The following is a 27,137-nucleotide window of genomic DNA, read 5'->3' on the forward strand; positions in this document are numbered from 1 at the left end:
GACTTGACTAAGTAATAGTAAGTTAGCCGTCAGCATGTCTTATAAAGTACCATAGAGGCAGAGAAAATAGTGTAAAACAACCCTTTCCATTTGACTCAAATAAATGTTAATGGAAGGCACCACGCGTGCTTAATAAAAACAGCCAACCGTTATGACTAAAGTCAAAGATAAAGAATTTGACTTGACTAAGTAATAGTAAGTTAGCCGTCAGCATGTCTTATAAAGTACCATAGAGGCAGAGAAAATAGTGTAAAACAACCCTTTCCATTTGACTCAAATAAATGTTAATGGAAGGCACCACGCGTGCTTAATAAAAACAGCCAACCGTTATGACTAAAGTCAAAGATAAGGAATTTGACTTGACTAAGTAATAGTAAGTTAGCCGTCAGCATGTCTTATAAAGTACCATAGAGGCAGAGAAAATAGTGTAAAACAACCCTTTCCATTTGACTCAAATAAATGTTAATGGAAGGCACCACGCGTGCTTAATAAAAACAGCCAACCGTTATGACTAAAGTCAAAGATAAAGAATTTGACTTGACTAAGTAATAGTAAGTTAGCCGTCAGCATGTCTTATAAAGTACCATAGAGGCAGAGAAAATAGTGTAAAACAACCCTTTCCATTTGACTCAAATAAATGTTAATTAAAGGCACCACGCGTGCTTAAAAAAAATAGCCAACCGTTATGACTAAAGTCAAAGATAAAGAATTTGACTTGACTAAGTAATAGTAAGTTAGCCGTCAGCATGTCTTATAAAGTACCATAGAGGCAGAGAAAATAGTGTAAAACAACCCTTTCCATTTGACTCAAATAAATGTTAATGAAAGGCACCACGCGTGCTTAATAAAAACAGCCAACCGTTATGACTAAAGTCAAAGATAAAGAATTTGACTTGACTAAGTAATAGTAAGTTAGCCGTCAGCATGTCTTATAAAGTACCATAGAGGCAGAGAAAATAGTGTAAAACAACCCTTTCCATTTGACTCAAATAAATGTTAATGGAAGGCACCACAAGTGCTTAATAAAAATAGCCAACCGTTATGACTAGAGTCAAAGATAAAGAATTTGACTTGACTAAGTAATAGTAAGTTAGCCGTCAGCATGTCTTATAAAGTACCATAGAGGCAGAGAAAATAGTGTAAAACAACTCTTTCCATTTGACTCAAATAAATGTTAATGGAAGGCACCACGCGTGCTTAATAAAAACAGCCAACCGTTATGACTAAAGTCAAAGATAAAGAATTTGACTTGACTAAGTAATAGTAAGTTAGCCGTCAGCATGTCTTATAAAGTACCATAGAGGCAGAGAAAATAGTGTAAAACAACCCTTTCCATTTGACTCAAATAAATGTTAATGGAAGGCACCACGCGTGCTTAATAAAAACAGCCAACCGTTATGACTAAAGTCAAAGATAAAGAATTTGACTTGACTAAGTAATAGTAAGTTAGCCGTCAGCATGTCTTATAAAGTACCATAGAGGCAGAGAAAATAGTGTAAAACAACCCTTTCCATTTGACTCAAATAAATGTTAATGGAAGGCACCACAAGTGCTTAATAAAAATAGCCAACCGTTATGACTAGAGTCAAAGATAAAGAATTTGACTTGACTAAGTAATAGTAAGTTAGCCGTCAGCATGTCTTATAAAGTACCATAGAGGCAGAGAAAATAGTGTAAAACAACTCTTTCCATTTGACTCAAATAAATGTTAATGGAAGGCACCACGCGTGCTTAATAAAAACAGCCAACCGTTATGACTAAAGTCAAAGATAAAGAATTTGACTTGACTAAGTAATAGTAAGTTAGCCGTCAGCATGTCTTATAAAGTACCATAGAGGCAGAGAAAATAGTGTAAAACAACTCTTTCCATTTGACTCAAATAAATGTTAATGGAAGGCACCACGCGTGCTTAATAAAAACAGCCAACCGTTATGACTAAAGTCAAAGATAAAGAATTTGACTTGACTAAGTAATAGTAAGTTAGCCGTCAGCATGTCTTATAAAGTACCATAGAGGCAGAGAATATAGTGTAAAACAACCCTTTCCATTTGACTCAAATAAATGTTAATGGAAGGCACCACGCGTGCTTAATAAAAATAGCCAACCGTTATGACTAAAGTCAAAGATAAAGAATTTGACTTGACTAAGTAATAGTAAGTTAGCCGTCAGCATGTCTTATAAAGTACCATAGAGGCAGAGAAAATAGTGTAAAACAACCCTTTCCATTTGACTCAAATAAATGTTAATGGAAGGCACCACGCGTGCTTAATAAAAACAGCCAACCGTTATGACTAAAGTCAAAGATAAAGAATTTGACTTGACTAAGTAATAGTAAGTTAGCCGTCAGCATGTCTTATAAAGTACCATAGAGGCAGAGAAAATAGTGTAAAACAACCCTTTCCATTTGACTCAAATAAATGTTAATGAAAGGCACCACGCGTGCTTAATAAAAACAGCCAACCGTTATGACTAAAGTCAAAGATAAAGAATTTGACTTGACTAAGTAATAGTAAGTTAGCCGTCAGCATGTCTTATAAAGTACCATAGAGGCAGAGAAAATAGTGTAAAACAACCCTTTCCATTTGACTCAAATAAATGTTAATGGAAGGCACCACAAGTGCTTAATAAAAATAGCCAACCGTTATGACTAGAGTCAAAGATAAAGAATTTGACTTGACTAAGTAATAGTAAGTTAGCCGTCAGCATGTCTTATAAAGTACCATAGAGGCAGAGAAAATAGTGTAAAACAACTCTTTCCATTTGACTCAAATAAATGTTAATGGAAGGCACCACGCGTGCTTAATAAAAACAGCCAACCGTTATGACTAAAGTCAAAGATAAAGAATTTGACTTGACTAAGTAATAGTAAGTTAGCCGTCAGCATGTCTTATAAAGTACCATAGAGGCAGAGAAAATAGTGTAAAACAACTCTTTCCATTTGACTCAAATAAATGTTAATGGAAGGCACCACGCGTGCTTAATAAAAACAGCCAACCGTTATGACTAAAGTCAAAGATAAAGAATTTGACTTGACTAAGTAATAGTAAGTTAGCCGTCAGCATGTCTTATAAAGTACCATAGAGGCAGAGAAAATAGTGTAAAACAACCCTTTCCATTTGACTCAAATAAATGTTAATGGAAGGCACCACGCGTGCTTAATAAAAATAGCCAACCGTTATGACTAAAGTCAAAGATAAAGAATTTGACTTGACTAAGTAATAGTAAGTTAGCCGTCAGCATGTCTTATAAAGTACCATAGAGGCAGAGAAAATAGTGTAAAACAACCCTTTCCATTTGACTCAAATAAATGTTAATGGAAGGCACCACAAGTGCTTAATAAAAATAGCCAACCGTTATGACTAGAGTCAAAGATAAAGAATTTGACTTGACTAAGTAATAGTAAGTTAGCCGTCAGCATGTCTTATAAAGTACCATAGAGGCAGAGAAAATAGTGTAAAACAACTCTTTCCATTTGACTCAAATAAATGTTAATGGAAGGCACCACGCGTGCTTAATAAAAACAGCCAACCGTTATGACTAAAGTCAAAGATAAAGAATTTGACTTGACTAAGTAATAGTAAGTTAGCCGTCAGCATGTCTTATAAAGTACCATAGAGGCAGAGAAAATAGTGTAAAACAACTCTTTCCATTTGACTCAAATAAATGTTAATGGAAGGCACCACGCGTGCTTAATAAAAACAGCCAACCGTTATGACTAAAGTCAAAGATAAAGAATTTGACTTGACTAAGTAATAGTAAGTTAGCCGTCAGCATGTCTTATAAAGTACCATAGAGGCAGAGAAAATAGTGTAAAACAACCCTTTCCATTTGACTCAAATAAATGTTAATGGAAGGCACCACGCGTGCTTAATAAAAATAGCCAACCGTTATGACTAAAGTCAAAGATAAAGAATTTGACTTGACTAAGTAATAGTAAGTTAGCCGTCAGCATGTCTTATAAAGTACCATAGAGGCAGAGAAAATAGTGTAAAACAACCCTTTCCATTTGACTCAAATAAATGTTAATGGAAGGCACCACGCGTGCTTAATAAAAACAGCCAACCGTTATGACTAAAGTCAAAGATAAAGAATTTGACTTGACTAAGTAATAGTAAGTTAGCCGTCAGCATGTCTTATAAAGTACCATAGAGGCAGAGAAAATAGTGTAAAACAACCCTTTCCATTTGACTCAAATAAATGTTAATGGAAGGCACCACGCGTGCTTAATAAAAACAGCCAACCGTTATGACTAAAGTCAAAGATAAAGAATTTGACTTGACTAAGTAATAGTAAGTTAGCCGTCAGCATGTCTTATAAAGTACCATAGAGGCAGAGAAAATAGTGTAAAACAACCCTTTCCATTTGACTCAAATAAATGTTAATGGAAGGCACCACGCGTGCTTAATAAAAACAGCCAACCGTTATGACTAAAGTCAAAGATAAAGAATTTGACTTGACTAAGTAATAGTAAGTTAGCCGTCAGCATGTCTTATAAAGTACCATAGAGGCAGAGAAAATAGTGTAAAACAACCCTTTCCATTTGACTCAAATAAATGTTAATGGAAGGCACCACGCGTGCTTAATAAAAACAGCCAACCGTTATGACTAAAGTCAAAGATAAGGAATTTGACTTGACTAAGTAATAGTAAGTTCGCCGTCAGCATGTCTTATAAAGTACCATAGAGGCAGAGAAAATAGTGTAAAACAACCCTTTCCATTTGACTCAAATAAATGTTAATGGAAGGCACCACGCGTGCTTAATAAAAACAGCCAACCGTTATGACTAAAGTCAAAGATAAGGAATTTGACTTGACTAAGTAATAGTAAGTTAGCCGTCAGCATGTCTTATAAAGTACCATAGAGGCAGAGAAAATAGTGTAAAACAACCCTTTCCATTTGACTCAAATAAATGTTAATGGAAGGCACCACGCGTGCTTAATAAAAACAGCCAACCGTTATGACTAAAGTCAAAGATAAAGAATTTGACTTGACTAAGTAATAGTAAGTTAGCCGTCAGCATGTCTTATAAAGTACCATAGAGGCAGAGAAAATAGTGTAAAACAACCCTTTCCATTTGACTCAAATAAATGTTAATGGAAGGCACCACGCGTGCTTAATAAAAACAGCCAACCGTTATGACTAAAGTCAAAGATAAGGAATTTGACTTGACTAAGTAATAGTAAGTTAGCCGTCAGCATGTCTTATAAAGTACCATAGAGGCAGAGAAAATAGTGTAAAACAACCCTTTCCATTTGACTCAAATAAATGTTAATGGAAGGCACCACGCGTGCTTAATAAAAACAGCCAACCGTTATGACTAAAGTCAAAGATAAAGAATTTGACTTGACTAAGTAATAGTAAGTTAGCCGTCAGCATGTCTTATAAAGTACCATAGAGGCAGAGAAAATAGTGTAAAACAACCCTTTCCATTTGACTCAAATAAATGTTAATTAAAGGCACCACGCGTGCTTAAAAAAAATAGCCAACCGTTATGACTAAAGTCAAAGATAAAGAATTTGACTTGACTAAGTAATAGTAAGTTAGCCGTCAGCATGTCTTATAAAGTACCATAGAGGCAGAGAAAATAGTGTAAAACAACCCTTTCCATTTGACTCAAATAAATGTTAATGAAAGGCACCACGCGTGCTTAATAAAAACAGCCAACCGTTATGACTAAAGTCAAAGATAAAGAATTTGACTTGACTAAGTAATAGTAAGTTAGCCGTCAGCATGTCTTATAAAGTACCATAGAGGCAGAGAAAATAGTGTAAAACAACCCTTTCCATTTGACTCAAATAAATGTTAATTAAAGGCACCACGCGTGCTTAATAAAAATAGCCAACCGTTATGACTAAAGTCAAAGATAAAGAATTTGACTTGACTAAGTAATAGTAAGTTAGCCGTCAGCATGTCTTATAAAGTACCATAGAGGCAGAGAAAATAGTGTAAAACAACCCTTTCCATTTGACTCAAATAAATGTTAATGGAAGGCACCACGCGTGCTTAATAAAAACAGCCAACCGTTATGACTAAAGTCAAAGATAAAGAATTTGACTTGACTAAGTAATAGTAAGTTAGCCGTCAGCATGTCTTATAAAGTACCATAGAGGCAGAGAAAATAGTGTAAAACAACCCTTTCCATTTGACTCAAATAAATGTTAATGGAAGGCACCACGCGTGCTTAATAAAAACAGCCAACCGTTATGACTAAAGTCAAAGATAAAGAATTTGACTTGACTAAGTAATAGTAAGTTAGCCGTCAGCATGTCTTATAAAGTACCATAGAGGCAGAGAAAATAGTGTAAAACAACCCTTTCCATTTGACTCAAATAAATGTTAATGGAAGGCACCACGCGTGCTTAAAAAAAATAGCCAACCGTTATGACTAAAGTCAAAGATAAAGAATTTGACTTGACTAAGTAATAGTAAGTTAGCCGTCAGCATGTCTTATAAAGTACCATAGAGGCAGAGAAAATAGTGTAAAACAACCCTTTCCATTTGACTCAAATAAATGTTAATGGAAGGCACCACATGTGCTTAAAAAAAATAGCCAACCGTTATGACTAAAGTCAAAGAAAGATAAAGAATTTGACTTGACTAAGTAATAGTAAGTTATCCGTACGGCTACAGATTTAAAGTAACGCACAAGTTGGCTCTGGCCTAAAGGTCAGTGTGACAAGCCTAATAGCGAGATATTAACGCAACGCCGCAGGATTAGTAACTTGCTAAAGAATCAAATTGGTAACGTAGCCGTCAGCAGGCAGAGCACGCTCTGATTCTGCCCTCTAAAACTTCCCTTTAAATACTATAGCGTGTTTACCTCATCACGCGAAATAGAAATTTACATTTTGGCAGGAAAATGATACCGGTTAATAAACTAAACGAGACCTTATAAAGTAGAAATGTAGAATTGGAAAAAAACTGCTAAGTATATGGATATGTACTTATCATGTGTAAAATAAAATTTTGTGCTTGGTATACTGTAATGATCTGTGTGTCTGCGTTATGTAGTCTACTTTCCCACGTAATAAAAGCTAATAACTTACAGTGGAACATCTACATATCCCCTGCTGTACTTTACAGTAATACAGCATAATTCAGTTTCCATATAAAATTCCTCCATTTTGTCAGAAAAAATGGAAAATTTCTCAAAGATCTGGTCTAAAAATTTCCTCTAAAGAATAGATTTAAACAACCATATTTACGTTATTGGAAACGAAAAACGAACAGCTGCAGAATCTGAATATATTTGTTTTTTACCCTCATTTTCTATAGACGTAATTTCCAAGGATTTCCGAAATATGGCCGCTGGAATGTTCAAGCACATTCTTTTCTTCCAATCGAATTAAAATGCGTATAAGTTTACAAATCGTTATGATTATTATCTGAAACACAATGCAAAAGAATTTAAAAATCGTGCCCATTAAAACCTACATTGCATCTAACTATGTTTGAAGATCTACCTAATAAGTTGATTTATCGTTAATTAGCCTTCGCTATTTGCTCTCATGCGAAAACGCAAACAACGTTGAGGCTTTGGAAAAACACTTTAAGGAGGATTTAGTCAATAAGGTTTGAGGTATAAATACGTTTAGAAACGGAGTTGGTTTCACAGTCATCGCATAGCTGGATTATCAGTGGCAGCTTCACTGGACATCTGCAGCAACTGGTATCCAATCTCTGAAATGGAATATCGCAAGGTAGCCTTGCGCCTTGCATTGCTGTGTTCCCTTTTTCTCGGTAAGTTATATGCTTATTCGAAAAGATATGTATTTTACCAGTGCAACATTTATTTATGCTTTCTCAATGCATATTCTAAGTACTTCTTCCCTTCTTCGTTAATGTTTTCTGGATAGCACTGGAGGCTTTGTTGTAAAGGTTACATAAAGGCTTTCCAATTTGCGTATTTGATCCTTATTCTCCACTAGCCGAGTTATAATACCAAGGAACGCTGGTAATTTGACCTGATTACCGGTTGCTTGTATGGACTTTTGTGTGTTTTCGCATGCGTATCATGAGTACAGAAGAGTTTCGTGTTTTAGAAAGTCCTTCCACAAGGCATATCTCTCGTTAGAGAGTTGTAATGTGCTTTACCATAGTCCAGAGAGTCCTAATGTCCAGAGCGTCCCAATTCCAGAGAGTCTTAATGTGATTTACAATAGTCTAAATAACATAACCCAACCCACTGGATCCTCATATCCATTGCCAATATCCTATCATAATTCGATATTAATAGTATTACAATTATTGGATATTAATGTTATGAATTATATTTATGTTACGGTGAAACACCGAAATCTGGAGAATGTCGACTTTCACCGGTGAATGTCAACATTCACATAGTCGCTTGGTGTATATCCGAAATATTTTCCAAATACTCTTATTTCTGAGTTACACCGGTGAATGTCGACATTCACCATGTACTAATGGTGAATGTTGAACATATAAGAATATTATATTTCCTTCTCCGTAATTCATTCGCGGAAAAACGCACTTGAGACTCAGAATAAGAACTTAAAACACAGAGTACATTCAAAATGAGAAAGAAAAATAATAGAAGTTATAAACTTACCAAATTATGTGATTTAAATCTTATTTATTGCAACAACTTAAACTATTATGACACTTTGAATTGCACAAGAGGCCCTTGCTTTTACAACTGCATTTATTTGTGGAACACTTCCTTTTGGAATGGCAGCGTGTACATACGAAAAGAGAGGACTCGTATAATCCTCTCTTTTCGACCAACACCAGAGCATATCTGTGATTGTCGACATACACCGGTGAAGGTCCGAATGTACAAGAATGTAAAGAAATATTCGATCTTTCACCGACGTATTTGGTGAATGTTGACATTCTCCGGTGAAAGTCGACATTCTCCAATTTCGATCTTTCACGGTAACATTTATATGACACCAGTTAAAATATCTGGGCATTTTTATTCTAATTTTAGTGTTTATTTAATGATACGAAATCAATAACCAACAGTCTCAATATCGTATTCTCGGGCAAGAAGATACATAAATATTCCTTTTGTTATAACCTATAGTTGTCACGCCAGTTCCAGAGAATTTTTTATTTTAATAAAACATTGTTGTTGTATTCGTTTATTTTAAGAAAACAAGTAGTACTTATGTTGTATTCGTTGAGTAGATAAAAAGGACTTTAGTCTTGCGTGAATGTGTCATATCTTCTTAGCTACCATTCTCCCAACTAATTACTTATGTGTCTTCATTTTGGGTTTCCACCTTTAACAGGGAACTGAAGTTATTCAAGTGCTTCGAAACAACTTCTTGGAGATTATACGCGAAATAGTGTACTTCATGAGTAATTCAAGAAAATCCTTAAGCTGAAAATCCTGTACAATACTTTCATAGTATAAGTGAATAATTCCTCATTAAAGTTAGGATTTGTGACACCATCGTTACTAGCAGGATCTCGATTACAATATACTATTGAACGTTTTATGCTGTTTGCCTGCTCAACTTTCCATGGTTTTAAGTGCAATTAATGTACAGTAAGACCCCGCTTAACGCTGTTTCGTTTAGCGCTGTTTCGGTTTAGCGCTCTTTATTTCAACGAAATCGCTCGCAGCATACGGGGATTCCACGAAATATTATGCAGCGATATTGTTTCAAATACATATCCGAAAGACTGTACTTGTATTTTTTGTTTGGTGCGGTATTGTACAGACATATTTTGAAGGGGTAAATATGGAAGATGTCGAAGAAATAATTCAAGAAGCAGCGGCTAGTCTTTCTAATGATGAGCTCAAGGAATTAACTGAACAAGAAGAAAACAAAAATGTTCACAGCAGTGATTCAGAAGAAGAGCAAAAAGAATTTTCGATGTCGTTTGTAAAAAGGAGTTTGTCTACCATAACTGAAATAATGGATCAATTCATTGAAAATGATCCGAATTTTGACAGGAGTTCAAAAGTAAGGCGTGGTGTTAGAGATGCTCTATCCGTTTATGAAGAACTTTTAAGAGAACAACGCAAAAGAAAAAGGCAAACAACATTAGATGCTTTTGTCACAAAAAGGCAGAACACGGAAAACGCGGAAGGCTAACTAAATATGACTGACTGACTTAGAATTTTATTTGTTTTTTTTTTTAAGAATATTCGTTTTGTTATTTATATTTTGTTTTTATTTTTGCAAGAAATAATAATGTGGTATTAATTTGGGCTTTAAGAAATAAATGTTTGGTTTTATTTTTATTAAAAAAACATACTTTTTAAATTTAATACCTAACCAATTTCCTAGCCATCTTCCCCTAACCCCAATATTTACATGTAAAGATAGCCTCGTTTAGCGCTGTTTCGCATTACGCTCTACTTTGATGGAACGTATCCCCCGCGTTAAGCGGGGTCTTACTGTATTAGAAAATATTCCATTTTCTTCCTTCAGACACCTGCCTTCTTCACTTCCAAAATTCCAGCTCTTCTATTGTTTTAAACAATTCAAATTCCTGATATTTCACTGCGAGAACTTTAATGAATTCTACTGAATTAACCAAACTGGGCTTTTAGCTGTAATCTTACATGACAGATGTACATCAAAATATGACAAGTGCTTGAAATACTACACATGTGCAGTTTGCAGTAGAAGGTTGTAATATTAAAGATCATTCAAGAATTAACAAACGCACGTAATGCTAATCACTATTTCAGTTAGCAAAGTATAAGCTTCGAAGCTGCCATATTAATTGCAATTTAAATGCTAAATATATAATAAAAAATATTATTATTTTGTATATGAAAGTAATGCGTTAAATGTAATGACAAGCATGTTCTAATCTACACTAAATTTATTCTTTGAAAGCGTTTAATGAAATGATAAAGAGAGAACGTACATCCTATAATTTGGTACAAGGCGTGGATTTTATAATACATGTTCTGTATCAGAAACATTAAATTTAACTTCACTTCGCAATCGTTTCCCAAAATTACACATTATCTGTTTGAGCGAATGAACAGTCAGATTTAAGAGCTCATTCATGATAGCAGTTTTCAAGTAGATACTATCAGTTTTTCTTTTATGCATCTGTAATAACAATGATGTAATCGCAATCTTTCTTCAAGGCGATCATCTATTTTCAAAGCATGAGCATCTATTGAGTCGAAATTTCAAATTTGTGAATGAGGTCGTAGAGACTTCTCTTAAAAGGAAAATTTTGTTCCGTTTCTTGAACAGATTAAAGATTTCTAACTCATAGATTATAGTTCTGAACTAAAAATATGCATATTTTTTTTCCAATATATGTTTTTTTTTCTTTTTTTATCCTGAAAAGTAAAATCTTTTTACCTCAGTTTAAAACTTTGGAAGGAAAAGGAAATCATCCGAGCGATTAAAAAATTCCTGTTGTGCTTAATTATTGAATATTAAGTCAACAGTATTTTAATCAAACTAAAAAAATATAGTAAAACTGAGTGAACCAATTTTTTTTAATATTTTTATTCTGAAATCGAACTTGTTAACTACCACACTACCAACCCGTAGCATTTCTTCATGCGATCCCATTGGAATGTAATTAAAGAAATCCGCAAACTTTCAGAAAGCTTTTACCATTTCATAATCTGGTGAATAGATTTGTTCTATATTTGTCCTGTTATGTACTATATTGTCCTATTATTTACTATATTTATATTCTGAAACCGAACTTGTTAACTAGCACACAACCAACCCGTGGCATTCTTCATATGATCCCACTGGAATGTAATTAAAAAAATCTGCAAATTTTCAGAAAACTTTTACCATTTTATATTCTGGCGAATAGATTTGTCCTATATTTGCCCTATTATTCACTATATTGTTCTAATAATTTATAATTATGCAGCTAAAGTGTTGGATACAGTTATCATAATTTCTTGCTTTATTAGCATCTAACCATCAGATTTTTTTTTTTTTTTTTTTTTTTTTTTTTTTGTCTTAGTTAAAAAAAGGTATTTGATGTAGACACCACGTGACTTCCTTCTGTAGCCTATTAAATTCTATGCATTTTTTCTGCACTTCATTTGAACTTATTTCCTCGATTTTCATTAGAGATATATTTCTTATTCAATTTATTCAGTTCTCAGTTCTCGGCAAAGGAAAAATACATAAAACCTCAGAACATCATCATTAAAACTCTAAAATACGGAAAAACTAAAAACATCAAATAGAATTAAAAATAGTTACAAAACACAATTTTTATCATTAAAATTAAAGTTTCTTTGCAAAAACAAACAATTCGGTGAGCGGGCAGGCAGCCAGATTTTTCAGTGCACAAAATTTAAAAATTTTGCTTCCACTCGGCAAAAATATACTGAAGTTTATGATCAGACTGACTTAATTCACTGTTCTACTAGAGTTCCAAATGTAAACAAATGGCAGGCTTGTTAGGCTTAGCATCACTTAACTTTTAAATTGTTGATAATTCTACAACTGTTCCATGCAGATTAACTAAAGGCAGATTAACCTTAGCCGGAACAACATTATTCCCTTACTTATAAAGCAAAACATGTACAGTTTATCAACATATAAAACCTGAGCTCACCGAACCGGTTAACGGAGTTGGTATACATAGGTGTCCCATATCTGTCCAATTCAATAAAATTAAGGTTTCAGTAAACATGAAATATGATATTTTGACTTTTCAACAAAACATTTTGCAATAAATGTTGCAGTGCTCTAGTTCAGACAGAATAGATACGTATTTTACCGGCATCTATGCATACAGTCGTGTAAATTATTATATTATATTTTTAAAAAATAATTGTAGGCAAAAATGGTAAATTCTGCTGCTTTATACGTACTGGTAGCTTATGTAAGTTATTTATTTGAGCGAGAGCTTTATATGAAAATCATATTATATGGATTAATTTTGAAATGAAGCATTTTAGGGAAATATATTATGAGCAATTAACTATTTTTAGAACAGAAAAATGTTAAGTGTGGTGTTGTGGTGTATTTAATTATGGCAAAGCACACTAGGGCTATCTGCCTAAGGGAAGGGATGCCTTCGTGGAAGGCTTTCTGAGGGAAACTGGCTCGTATACACGTTACACATGGGGAAAACCACGAAAACGCCCATGCAGCCAACCCGTTCGCGGGATTCGAACCTCGGACCGAACTACCAGTGTTCAGCGACTTCGGCCCACCAGCGACCGCTCGGCCGCTGGTGGGCCGGAAAAAAAAAATGTTAAGAGTTAAAGGACTATTTTAAATTAGGCTTAACACTTTGACTTGCTTTACTAGTTGCTTGCTTTAATTCAATTTAATTGCTTGCTAATTTAATCAATTTTTTACTTTATTTGTACATATATGTATGTATATATATATATATATATATATATATATATATATATACGAGTAAAATAAAAACCAACAAATAGATAGATAAATATGTACAATAGATAAATATCTAATCTATGATATATATATATATATAGCATTGCATTTGTAATTTTTTACCATTGTAATTTAATACAATAGATAAATATCTAATCTCTAATATATATATATATAGCATTGCATTGTACGAGAAGCAATATTTTGATTTTAAACAATCTTGTGCTTACAATTGCAATAAAGGAATAGTAACTATAAAAATTTTCTTGGAAGATTTAAAACACTCAAACATACAAACTGCTTTTATTTAGATTCTAGAGAAGAAATGCAAATCGAATATTATTGTTAGTACTTTCATATCATATTTCCGGCAATTTTCGCTTGGAATTTCGTAAAATGTTTCTGGGTTTTTAATCTTTTAATTTCCGTGCAGTCTAGCAGTGATACACAAGAATAGAATTTTTTTAAACTCTTCGAGAAAGTCGACACAAGCGTAAAAATTCAGAAAACGCTGTTGAAGCTTGCTTTTTATGGAGTTGTTTTAGTAATTCTTAAATGAAATAGTTGTTTTAACAAACATAATATGCATATGCGTACGAATGTAACATAAAATTAATGCTACGTAGAATATGATGCTGCTTCATGATGATCTTAATAACAGGCTGTCGTGAATATTTTGAAACTGTTCTTTATTTGAGTATAGTTCTCCACAGCATATAAGCATAAACACCTGAATTAGCGCAAGAGGCAACGCCCAGAGTTTTTAGCATTAAGTTTCACATTATCGTTACACATACAGCTGGCAGAAAAGAAAATTTTGTAAAATACTAGTTCATTTAGAGAGTAAATATCAGAAGAAGAGAGATAATGTTACTGACAAATTGCGAAATTACTTTACTTTTCGGTAGACACATTTTATCTTTTTTCATTATTGTTTGCTAAAAGGTTTGGTATGAATAATTTCAATGGTATTAATCATTTCATTTTCACTTACGTTGTTATGTATGAACGTCATCTACATTACGCAAAGCTTCTTTACGTGATGCAGATGATTAATGTGATGCAGATAGGTGATTTTTAAATCGTAAATGGTCCAAGCTTGAGGTGGTTTTAAAATCATAAGTGGTCTAAGCCGAGTTTCGCTGCTAGGCAATCAGACCTTGCTATATCAGAAAAAGTGGATTAATAATTTTTCATAAATAGTCTAACATTTCAACTAAAACAGCTAACCAATCACAGCGAAGCGAACATCAGTCGACGGTTTAGTTCAGCTACACATTTACGCATGCCCTGACGCTTTCTGATTTCCTGTGGCTTAAACCCTGCTAAAGAGGTGTGATTGGGCTGAATGACTTTCATGCGTTAAACTACAAATTTTTATGACTATAAAACAGTCGTCTGAAGCATTAAACCTCAATCACATTATGTTTCAGCTAAGAAGGACCTGACGTCGAAAGGGACAATTCTCAAAACCTGCAGAATTCCAGGAAACCCACGTAGCTAGGTTACCATTTTCAGTTACTACAAAGACTTGAACGCCAAACACTAATCGATTATCGCTCAGATTGAGATCACGTGATACTTCAGAAGCAGAACTTTCGTCTGATTGGTTGTGTCTACCCGGGACCCGACACATTTTCGGTGAGGTTTGAAAAAAATCCCGCGTAGCCGCAACATTGCTTCCGTAGCTAGGCGGGACTTCGCTTCAGGCGAGGTTCTTTTTTCTAGGAATCCTTCCGTTTAAACCAGAATCTCATTTTCCAGAAAAGTCCCGTCTAGCAGGGACTGTAGCCATGTGTGATAACTTCTTTAGAATCATGCAAACTGTGAAGCATTAATTCTAAAAAAATGCTCTTGGGAAAGTTTTTTTAATAAACATTTTGCTATTTTAGAACAGAAAAGGAAAATAACCACTTTAGAAGATCATAAACTAAAATTAAAATTTTATCTAGTGTGTATATAATTTTTGTAATAACCGTTCCAAAAATGCAATTTATTCTTTAACTGAAAACACAACAGACGCCATCTTTGTGCAAATATGCTTATGTCTTGCCTACTATGAACCACGGAATATGCTTTAAAGATTTTGTGTGCGTACATAACGCTTGCTGCTGATGTTGTTGTGACAAATCTCGCTTGTCTGACATTAGAACAAACCCACAAAATTCATTGCGCCTAGGAGTACATGATTACGTCTGTCGTTGGCAAGAGCCTTGGGTACCATATAGGCTACAGTATGGTTTTTCCGTAGTTCCACATCAATTTTGAGGGAAATCCACTTCAATTCAAGAGTGGGTCCGAGGGGCTCTCATCCCTCTTCACTTGCCACCAAATCTACACGAGAGGACTTTCGGCTCGCCATATATTTACAGTGCCCCCATGCCACAGAGACACTATAATATCCATACCTTCTTCGGGATTCAAGCCCTTCGGCATGCCAGTCAGAGTCACTAACCACTATCCGTTTGGGAAAGCTTACATAAGCCTTAAACTAATAAAACATATTTCTGAATGTAATACTAAATTAACATTAAAGCATATACTAAGTAAGTTAACAATAAGCAATTGGCATTAAACTTCACGATATGTTTAAACTATCTCTTGTAAACGTATAAACGTACGTTAAACTAACGTAAAATCTTATACTTTTAACAACAAATTCTTTTAAATTCTAGCCTTGTCTACAATTCAAGGAGTGGCAGCAGAAACATCAAACTACAATGAAGGGGAAAACTATTCGAGGCAAGATGTTTCTTACAGCGAAGAATATGATGCAAATAGGCAGTCGAAATATGATATAAGTGAGGAGGTGGAAAAAGAGAACGAAAACTCGGACGATGATGACTCGGAAGGTAATTTTTACGGTTCTGAATATCAAGAAAGTTGGGACTATGAAACAGAATATAGCGGCAGCAGCAGTAGAAAGAAAAGTAGTCGCAGAAGTGGCTACAGTTACAATTACAAAGAAGGAGGAGGCGACGGGGGTCGATATTCATCAACCGCGAAATCTGAAGGACGGACTCGCCAGCAAACCGACAGTCAGGATGAAGACGAATACAGAGATGGATCGGAACAAAATAGGATACAATCTGAGGAAAACAGAAAAGCCTCAGAAACGAATGACAGCGACACGTCAGACAAAAGCCCTTCAGGTTCAGACAATCAAGATACTGATGAACAAGGCAGCGGAAATAAATCCACCCAAGAAAATCAAGAAGACGAAAACAGAAGCTTGAGAGAAAGCACTGATGGTAAAAATAGTCAAACTTCTGACAATACAAAACCAGAGGATGGCTTAAAAAATTCAAAAGGCCGAGATGAAGGACATAAGAAAAATGATAATGAAAAGCAGTCTGGAGATAAAAATGATAGAAAAGAGTCAGAAGGAGTAAGTCAAAAGAAGGAGAATGCCAAACAGACCGGCGACAAAGAAGACGCTAAACAGGAAAGCTTAAATGAAAGCGATAAAGGAAGTAAAGATTCTCAAGGAAATGAGAATGGGAACAAAGCAAACAAAGAACAGGAGAACAAAAATGAAGAACTCGAAAAAAAGGAAAAGAACAATGATGTAACTAAATCACAAAATGCGGATGGACAAAATACGGGACAAGAAGGAACAGGGCAGAAAGAGGAGAGCAAGGCAAACAAGTCCGGAAATAAACCACCAAATGAAATTTCCGAGAAGGAACCTCAAGGAGATTCTTCAAACAGGGAAGAAGCTGAAAAACAAACCGGAGATAAAGAAAAGAATTCAGGGGGAGATGCCAAAGGCGAAAACATAAATGCCAACGAAGGTCCATCTGATGATGTGAACAAAAAGCGTACACAAGATACGGACAAACCAGATGAAGGAACCAATAAAGACAATAAGGAAAAGAAGTCTACAGAGCAACAAGAATCCTCTCCAGATAATGGAAATCCGGAAGTATCAGGAAAACCATCAAATGAAAAAAACCCAAAAGATACTGATGAGCCCGGAAGAAATCCAGAAGGGGAAAATAAACAAAATGAGGAAAGCCCGAATGATACCAAGAAGCCAGAAAAATCCCAGACAGATGCATCTCCAGGAACGGACCAAAAACCTCAACAAAACGAAAACCAAACTGAAGAAAATCAGAAAAACACTTCTCCATCAGAAGATAACAAAGACACAGAGTCTCCTAATCAAGAACAAAGCAACAAAAAACCTGAAAAAAACACAGGAAAGAATGGAGATGAAGATCAGAAAAAACAACAAGAAAGAGAGGATGCGAAACGAAGACATCCAGGAAAAGAAGTTAAGGGAAAGAAGCCTAAGGAGCATAATAGCGTCAGTGAAAAAGAAACCAGTGAAGAAAGCGATTCCAGTGAATATGGAAACCAAAGTTCCGGCCATAGAAGGCGTCATCACAAAGGTAGTCGATATTCGAAACACCAAACAAAAGGTGGCGAGGACGAGAACGAGCCTAATGAAGACGACGAATCTCCCAGTCATCCAAAGAAAAAACACCCTCACGGAAATAAGCATAAACACAGTGGACAATCCGGAAAGCCCGGAGAGGATACTGATGAAGAAAAGCCAGGAAAAGGAAAAGCACACGGAAGCAAACACGGTCCAGAAAACGGTAGCAATGGTAAAAAAACAAACTCACATGGAAAGCCTGGTCGCCGTCACGGAGGAGAAGACAATGAATCCACTGAAAAGACCAATAAACACCCCGGTCAAAGACGCCATACGCATCACCGAGGCCAGCCAGAGGGATCTGAAGAGACACCAAAAGGAAAACAACCAAATGAAGAAGATGATTCCGCCAGAGGAAGAAATAAAAAGCCGTCAGAAGAGGGCAAAGGAAGCAACAAAAAGACTAAAGAACACACGGGGAGGAATCGAGGGGAAGACGAAAAAGATGAGACTGGAAATAAAAAAGAACAAGGAAGAAAGGGTGGGAAAGGAAGACATTCGGTAAAGAAAGGCAAAGGAGAGAAGCCTAACGAAGATAGGAGCTACGAGAATTCAGAAAACAGTGAAGAAAGCGATTCCAGTGAATACGGAAATGATAGTTCCGGCTACAGAAGGCGTCATCATAAAGGTAGCAAGTATTCGAAACACGGATCAAAAGGTGGCGAAGACGAGCCTAATGAAGACGACGAATCTCCCGGTCATCCAAAGAAACAACACCCTCATGGAAATAAGCATAAACACGGTGGGCAAACCGGTAAGCCCGAAGAGGATAGTGATGAAGAAATGCGAGGAAAAGGACACGGAGGAAAACACGGTTCAAAAGGTGGCAAAGAGGAACCTAATGAAGACGACGAATCTCCCAGTCATCCAAAGAAAAAACACCCTCACGGAAATAAGCATAAGCATGGTGGACAATCCGGTAAACACGGAGAAGACACTGATAAAGAGAAGCCAGGAAAAGGAAAACCACACCGAGGCCAACACGGTGCAGAAAAAGGTAGCAATGGTAAAAAACCAAATTCACATGGAAAGCAAGGTCACCCTCACGGAGGAGAAGACAATAACTCCAGTGAACAGCCGAACAAACACCCCGGTCACAGACGCCGTCCGCATCACCGAGGCCAGCAAGAAGGATCTGAAACGACTCCAAAAGGAAAACAACCAAATGAGGAAGATGACTCCGCCGAAGGAAGGAATAAAAAGCCATCTGAAGTAGGCAAAGGAAGCAACAAAAAGCCTGAAGAAGACAAAGGGAGGAATCGAGATGATGACGAAAATGATGAGACTGGAAATAAAAAAGAGAAGGGAAGAAAGGGTGGGAAAGGAAGACATCCGGTAAAGAAAGGCAAAGGAAAGAAGCCTAACGAAGATAGGAGCTACGAGAAATCAGAAAACAGTGAAGAAAGCGATTCCAGTGAATACGGACATGACAGTTCTGGCTACAGAAGGCGTCATCATAAAGGTAGCAAATATTCGAAACACGGATCAAAAGGTGGCGAAGACGAGCCTAATGAAGACGACGAATCTCCCAGTCACCCAAAGAAACAACACCCTCATGGAAACAAGCATAAACACGGTGGACAAACCGGTAAGCCCGAAGAGGATACTGATGAAGAAATGCGAGGAAAAGGACACGGTGGAAAACACGGTTCAAAAGGTGGCAAAGAGGAACCTAATGAAGACGACGAATCTCCCAGTCATCCAAAGAAAAAACACCCTCACGGAAATAAGCATAAGCATGGTGGACAATCCGGTAAACACGGAGAAGACACTGATAAAGAGAAGCCAGGAAAAGGAAAACCACACCGAGGCCAACACGGTGCAGAAAAAGGTAGCAATGGTAAAAAACCAAATTCACATGGAAAGCAAGGTCACCCTCACGGAGGAGATGACAATAACTCCAGTGAACAGCCGAACAAACACCCCGGTCACAGACGCCGTCCGCATCACCGAGGCCAGCAAGAAGGATCTGAAACGACTCCAAAAGGAAAACAACCAAATGAGGAAGATGACTCCGCCGAAGGAAGGAATAAAAAGCCATCTGAAGTAGGCAAAGGAAGCAACAAAAAGCCTGAAGAAGACAAAGGGAGGAATCGAGATGATGACGAAAATGATGAGACTGGAAATAAAAAAGAGAAGGGAAGAAAGGGTGGGAAAGGAAGACATCCGGTAAAGAAAGGCAAAGGAAAGAAGCCTAACGAAGATAGGAGCTACGAGAAATCAGAAAACAGTGAAGAAAGCGATTCCAGTGAATACGGACATGACAGTTCTGGCTACAGAAGGCGTCATCATAAAGGTAGCAAATATTCGAAACACGGATCAAAAGGTGGCGAAGACGAGCCTAATGAAGACGACGAATCTCCCAGTCACCCAAAGAAACAACACCCTCATGGAAATAAGCATAAACACGGTGGACAAACCGGTAAGCCCGAAGAGGATAGTGATGAAGAAATGCGAGGAAAAGGACACGGAGGAAAACACGGTTCAAAAGGTGGCAAAGAGGAACCTAATGAAGACGACGAATCTCCCAGTCATCCAAAGAAAAAACACCCTCACGGAAATAAGCATAAGCATGGTGGACAATCCGGTAAACACGGAGAAGACACTGATAAAGAGAAGCCAGGAAAAGGAAAACCACACCGAGGCCAACACGGTGCAGAAAAAGGTAGCAATGGTAAAAAACCAAATTCACATGGAAAGCAAGGTCACCCTCACGGAGGAGAAGACAATAACTCCAGTGAACAGCCGAACAAACACCCCGGTCACAGACGCCGTCCGCATCACCGAGGCCAGCAAGAAGGATCTGAAACGACTCCAAAAGGAAAACAACCAAATGAGGAAGATGACTCCGCCGAAGGAAGGAATAAAAAGCCATCTGAAGTAGGCAAAGGAAGCAACAAAAAGCCTGAAGAAGACAAAGGGAGGAATCGAGATGATGACGAAAATGATGAGACTGGAAATAAAAAAGAGAAGGGAAGAAAGGGTGGGAAAGGAAGACATCCGGTAAAGAAAGGCAAAGGAAAGAAGCCTAACGAAGATAGGAGCTACGAGAAATCAGAAAACAGTGAAGAAAGCGATTCCAGTGAATACGGACATGACAGTTCTGGCTACAGAAGGCGTCATCATAAAGGTAGCAAATATTCGAAACACGGATCAAAAGGTGGCGAAGACGAGCCTAATGAAGACGACGAATCTCCCAGTCACCCAAAGAAACAACACCCTCATGGAAACAAGCATAAACACGGTGGACAAACCGGTAAGCCCGAAGAGGATACTGATGAAGAAATGCGAGGAAAAGGACACGGTGGAAAACACGGTTCAAAAGGTGGCAAAGAGGAACCTAATGAAGACGACGAATCTCCCAGTCATCCAAAGAAAAAACACCCTCACGGAAATAAGCATAAGCATGGTGGACAATCCGGTAAACACGGAGAAGACACTGATAAAGAGAAGCCAGGAAAAGGAAAACCACACCGAGGCCAACACGGTGCAGAAAAAGGTAGCAATGGTAAAAAACCAAATTCACATGGAAAGCAAGGTCACCCTCACGGAGGAGAAGACAATAACTCCAGTGAACAGCCGAACAAACACCCCGGTCACAGACGCCGTCCGCATCACCGAGGCCAGCAAGAAGGATCTGAAACGACTCCAAAAGGAAAACAACCAAATGAGGAAGATGACTCCGCCGAAGGAAGGAATAAAAAGCCATCTGAAGTAGGCAAAGGAAGCAACAAAAAGCCTGAAGAAGACAAAGGGAGGAATCGAGATGATGACGAAAATGATGAGACTGGAAATAAAAAAGAGAAGGGAAGAAAGGGTGGGAAAGGAAGACATCCGGTAAAGAAAGGCAAAGGAAAGAAGCCTAACGAAGATAGGAGCTACGAGAAATCAGAAAACAGTGAAGAAAGCGATTCCAGTGAATACGGACATGACAGTTCTGGCTACAGAAGGCGTCATCATAAAGGTAGCAAATATTCGAAACACGGATCAAAAGGTGGCGAAGACGAGCCTAATGAAGACGACGAATCTCCCAGTCACCCAAAGAAACAACACCCTCATGGAAATAAGCATAAACACGGTGGACAAACCGGTAAGCCCGAAGAGGATACTGATGAAGAAATGCGAGGAAAAGGACACGGAGGAAAACACGGTTCAAAAGGTGGCAAAGAGGAGCCTAATGAAGACGACGAATCTCCCAGTCATCCAAAGAAAAAACACCCTCACGGAAATAAGCATAAACACGGTGGACAATCCGGTAAACACGGAGAAGACACTGATAAAGAAAAGCCAGGAAAAGGAAAACCACACCGAGGCAAACACGGTGCAGAAAAAGGTAGCAATGGTAAAAAACCAAATTCACATGGAAAGCAAGGTCACCGTCACGGAGGAGAAGACAATAACTCCAGTGAACAGCCGAACAAACACCCCGGTCACAGATGCCGTCTGCATCACCGAGGCCAGCAAGAAGGATCTGAAACGTCTCCAAAAGGAAAACAACCAAATGAGGAAGATGACTCCGCCGAAGGAAGGAATAAAAAGACATCTGAAGTAGGCAAAGGAAAATCAGAAAACAGTGAAGAAAGCGATTCCAGTGAATACGGAAATGACAGTTCCGGCTACAGAAGGCGTCATCATAAAGGAAGCAAATATTCGAAACACGGATCAAAAGGTGGCAAAGACGAGCCTAATAAAGATGACGAATCTCCGGGTCATCCAAAGAAACAACACCCACACGGAAATAAGCAAAAACACGGTGGACAAACCGGTAAGCCCAAAGAGGATACTGATGAAGAAAAGCCACACCGAGGCAAACACGGTGCAGAAAAAGGTAGCAATGGTAAAAAACCAAATTCACATGGAAAGCAAGGTCACCCTCACGGAGGAGAAGACAATAACTCCAGTGAACAGCCGAACAAACACCCCGGTCACACACGCCGTCCGCATCACCGAGGTCAGCCAAAAGGATCTGAAACGACTCCAAAAGGAAAACAACCAAATGAGGAAGATGACTCCGCCGAAGGAAGGAATAAAAAGCCATCTGAAGTAGGCAAAGGAAGCAACAAAAAGCCTGAAGAAGACAAAGGGAGGAATCGAGATGATGACGAAAATGATGAGACTGGAAATAAAAAAGAGAAGGGAAGAATGGGTGGGAAAGGAAGACATCCCGTAAAGAAAGGCAAAGGAAAGAAGCCTAACGAAGATAGGAGCTACGAGAAATCAGAAAACAGTGAAGAAAGCGATTCCAGTGAATACGGACATGACAGTTCTGGCTACAGAAGGCGTCATCATAAAGGTAGCAAATATTCGAAACACGGATCAAAAGGTGGCGAAGACGAGCCTAATGAAGACGACGAATCTCCCAGTCATCCAAAGAAACAACACCCTCATGGAAATAAGCATAAACACGGTGGACAAACCGGTAAGCCCGAAGAGGATACTGATGAAGAAATGCGAGGAAAAGGACACGGAGGAAAACACGGTTCAAAAGGTGGCAAAGAGGAGCCTAATGAAGACGACGAATCTCCCAGTCATCCAAAGAAAAAACACCCTCACGGAAATAAGCATAAACACGGTGGACAATCCGGTAAACACGGAGAAGACACTGATAAAGAAAAGCCAGGAAAAGGAAAACCACACCGAGGCAAACACGGTGCAGAAAAAGGTAGCAATGGTAAAAAACCAAATTCACATGGAAAGCAAGGTCACCCTCACGGAGGAGAAGACAATAACTCCAGTGAACCGCCGAACAAACACCCCGGTCACACACGCCGTCCGCATCACCGAGGTCAGCCAAAAGGATCTGAAACGACTCCAAAAGGAAAACAACCAAATGAGGAAGATGACTCCGCCGAAGGAAGGAATAAAAAGCCATCTGAAGTAGGCAAAGGAAGCAACAAAAAGCCTGAAGAAGACAAAGGGAGGAATCGAGATGATGACGAAAATGATGAGACTGGAAATAAAAACGAGCAAGGAAGAAAGGGTGGAAAACAAAGACATGCAGTAAAGAAAGGTAAAGGAAAGAAACCTAACGAGGATAGGAGCTACGAGGAATTAGAAAACAGTGAAGAAAGCGATTCCAGTGAAAACGGAAATGACAGTTCAGGCTACAGAAGGCGTCATCATAAAGGTAGCAAGTATTCGAAACACGGATCAAAAGGTGGCGAAGACGAGCCTAATGAAGACGACGAATCTCCCAGTCATCCAAAGAAACAACACCCTCATGGAAATAAGCATAAACACGGTGGACAAACCGGTAAGCCCGAAGAGGATACTGATGAAGAAATGCGAGGAAAAGGACACGGAGGAAAACACGGTTCAAAAGGTGGCAAAGAGGAGCCTAATGAAGACGACGAATCTCCCAGTCATCCAAAGAAAAAACACCCTCACGGAAGAAAGCATAAACACGGTGGACAATCCGGTAAACACGGAGAAGACACTGATAAAGAAAAGCCAGGAAAAGGAAAACCACACCGAGGCAAACACGGTGCAGAAAAAGGTAGCAATGGTAAAAAACCAAATTCACATGGAAAGCAAGGTCACCCTCACGGAGGAGAAGACAATAACTCCAGTGAACAGCCGAACAAACACCCCGGTCACACACGCCGTCCGCATCACCGAGGTCAGCCAAAAGGATCTGAAACGACTCCAAAAGGAAAACAACCAAATGAGGAAGATGACTCCGCCGAAGGAAGGAATAAAAAGCCATCTGAAGTAGGCAAAGGAAGCAACAAAAAGCCTGAAGAAGACAAAGGGAGGAATCGAGATGATGACGAAAATGATGAGACTGGAAATAAAAAAGAGAAGGGAAGAAAGGGTGGGAAAGGAAGACATCCGGTAAAGAAAGGCAAAGGAAAGAAGCCTAACGAAGATAGGAGCTACGAGAAATCAGAAAACAGTGAAGAAAGCGATTCCAGTGAATACGGGCATGACAGTTCTGGCTACAGAAGGCGTCATCATAAAGGTAGCAAATATTCGAAACACGGATCAAAAGGTGGCGAAGACGAGCCTAATAAAGACGACGAATCTCCCAGTCAACCAAAAAAACAACACCCTCATGGAAATAAGCATAAACACGGTGGACAAACCGGTAAGCCCAAAGAGGATACTGATGAAGAAAAGCCACACCGAGGCAAACACGGTGCAGAAAAAGGTAGCAATGGTAAAAAACCAAATTCACATGGAAAGCATGGTCACCCTCAAGACGGTGAAGACAATAACTCCAGTGAACAGCCGAAAAAACACCCCGGTCACAGACGCCGTCCGCATCACCGAGGTCAGCCAAAAGGATCTGAAACGACTCCAAAAGGAAAACAACCAAATGAGGAAGATGACTCCGCCGAAGGAAGGAATAAAAAGCCATCTGAAGTAGGCAAAGGAAGCAACAAAGTGCCTGAAGAAGACGAAGGGAGGAATCGAGATGATGACGAAAATGATGAGACTGGAAATAAAAACGAGCAAGGAAGAAAGGGTGGAAAACAAAGACATGCAGTAAAGAAAGGTAAAGGAAAGAAACCTAATGAGGATAGGAGCTACGAGGAATTAGAAAACAGTGAAGAAAGCGATTCCAGTGAAAACGGAAATGACAGTTCAGGCTACAGAAGGCGTCATCATAAAGGTAGCAAGTATTCGAAGCACGGATCAAAAGGTGGCGAAGGCGAGCGTAATGAAGACGACGAATCTCCCAGTCATCCAAAGAAAAAACACCCTCGCGGAAATAAGCATAAACACGGTGGACAATCTTTTAAGAAAGGATTGTATTCAAAATTCGGAAGAGATAACTCTGAAGAAGAGAAGTATTCTGGTGAATTTAAATCGAAAGGAAAGTTAGGTTTGCGTTATACATATGAAGAGAAATACCGTTTCTTGTTGAATCTGGAATACAGTGATGTTCTTTTGTCCAAAAATTTTATAAAATTCTACACAATGTTCGGTTTCTATCCCGATTCCGAAGCCCTGTTTTATTTTACAAAATACTGCCATCGTCACCGTCATAAGCCATTAAACTATGCTCGCAATTTCAAAAAATGTATTCATATCTATAAGAGGTATAAAACTGATGACGTTTTGAAACATTTGTACAGATTATTTGATTTCCACTTATTCACTGACGCCAGTGTTGGGTACCATTACAATTACTCCAGATTTCCGTTCAGGTACTATTCAGAATCATACGAAGATGATGGATCAGACGAAGATTATGGATCATACGAAGATAATGGATCATACGAAGATTATGAAAATGACGACTTTTCTCGCTGACAAATTGCATCTCAAAGAAAACAGTTCCAGACATACCATTTAATATAATATACATCATTGCAATTTTCCAATGTCTGCACTCTTCGGTGAAATTATGGAGCTATAGTTAGAAGAATGTGTAATATCTTATTTACTTCCCTAGTATCGTAAATCTAGTACCCATGCTTGGTTTTCTATTTTTATTTTTGAACATTTTTCTGAAAATTCACTTTTCAAGGTAATGGTTAATGTATTTCTAGAACTGTAATGAGATGTATAAAATGTTACTGTGTAATTCAGTACTGTTAGAGTGGAAAAGCAAATAAAAAATAATGAATTTGATTCCAGTGGTTGTCTTTTTTAAGTAGACATATATTTTCGGATTTTTTTTTTTTTTTTTTAGAAATCAAAGCAAGCCTTTCCAAGGGATTTTATATTTCATCAATGAGATCCAAAGTAAATTTGTCTAACGAATTTTCTTTTCAAAACTAATTATTTATGTAATATAAATGCTCAGACATTTCTTGGAATAAGAGTTAGAAAATCAATTAATATTAATAAACTGATGAAAAAAAATATTAATGCAAATTTAAATTTGAAAATCGTCAGAAGCACCAAATGAATGCAAACTAAAAATATTTTTAAAAGTATTCAAACAGACTTAAAACGTAATTGGTATACATTAAAACAATATCAAATTCAGACAATTATGGAGCTCAAAGCTCATCTAACTAATTAATCTAATGGTGAAAATGTTTAGAAAGATTGTACCATCATAGTAAAATATAAATTGCGCCAAAGTGACATGTTGCAAAATAAAATAATTTTTAACAAGTACGTATATTACATTTAAACTGCTGTGCTTTTTATTCCTACTGTTATAACTTGAACAAATATTTAAGGAACTTCTGCCAAAATATTGGCAACAGCAGTTAGAACCGGCGATTTGTCGAATTCTTATGGAAGATTAATAATTTAACGATTGGATACAGTAGCGGGTAAAAGAGGATTTATAAAAAAAAAAAAAAAAAATCTGATGTGTATACCACATGACTTCCTTGTACGGAATATTAAATTATACGCATTTTTTCTTGAATTTCATTTAAATTGATTAGATTGAATTAAAT

General features: G+C 37.5%; 1 protein-coding gene across 1 annotated transcript; it reads left to right on the plus strand.

Moving 5' to 3' along the window:
* The first annotated feature begins 7,604 nt into the window (after positions 1–7,604).
* LOC146995534 (uncharacterized) lies at positions 7,605–26,352 on the plus strand. The gene is made up of 2 exons (XM_085824289.1): positions 7,605–7,740; positions 16,007–26,352. The coding sequence occupies exons 1-2, from the start codon at positions 7,686–7,688 to the stop codon at positions 26,029–26,031; spliced, it is 10,080 nt and encodes a 3,359-aa protein (XP_085680415.1). The 5' UTR covers positions 7,605–7,685; the 3' UTR covers positions 26,032–26,352.
* The last annotated feature ends 785 nt before the right edge of the window (positions 26,353–27,137 follow it).

Source organism: Stegodyphus dumicola, chromosome 9, assembly GCF_044657685.1.
Source record: "Stegodyphus dumicola isolate Sdum_Otavi_A_Nest chromosome 9, ASM4465768v1".
Lineage (NCBI taxonomy): Eukaryota > Metazoa > Arthropoda > Arachnida > Araneae > Eresidae > Stegodyphus > Stegodyphus dumicola.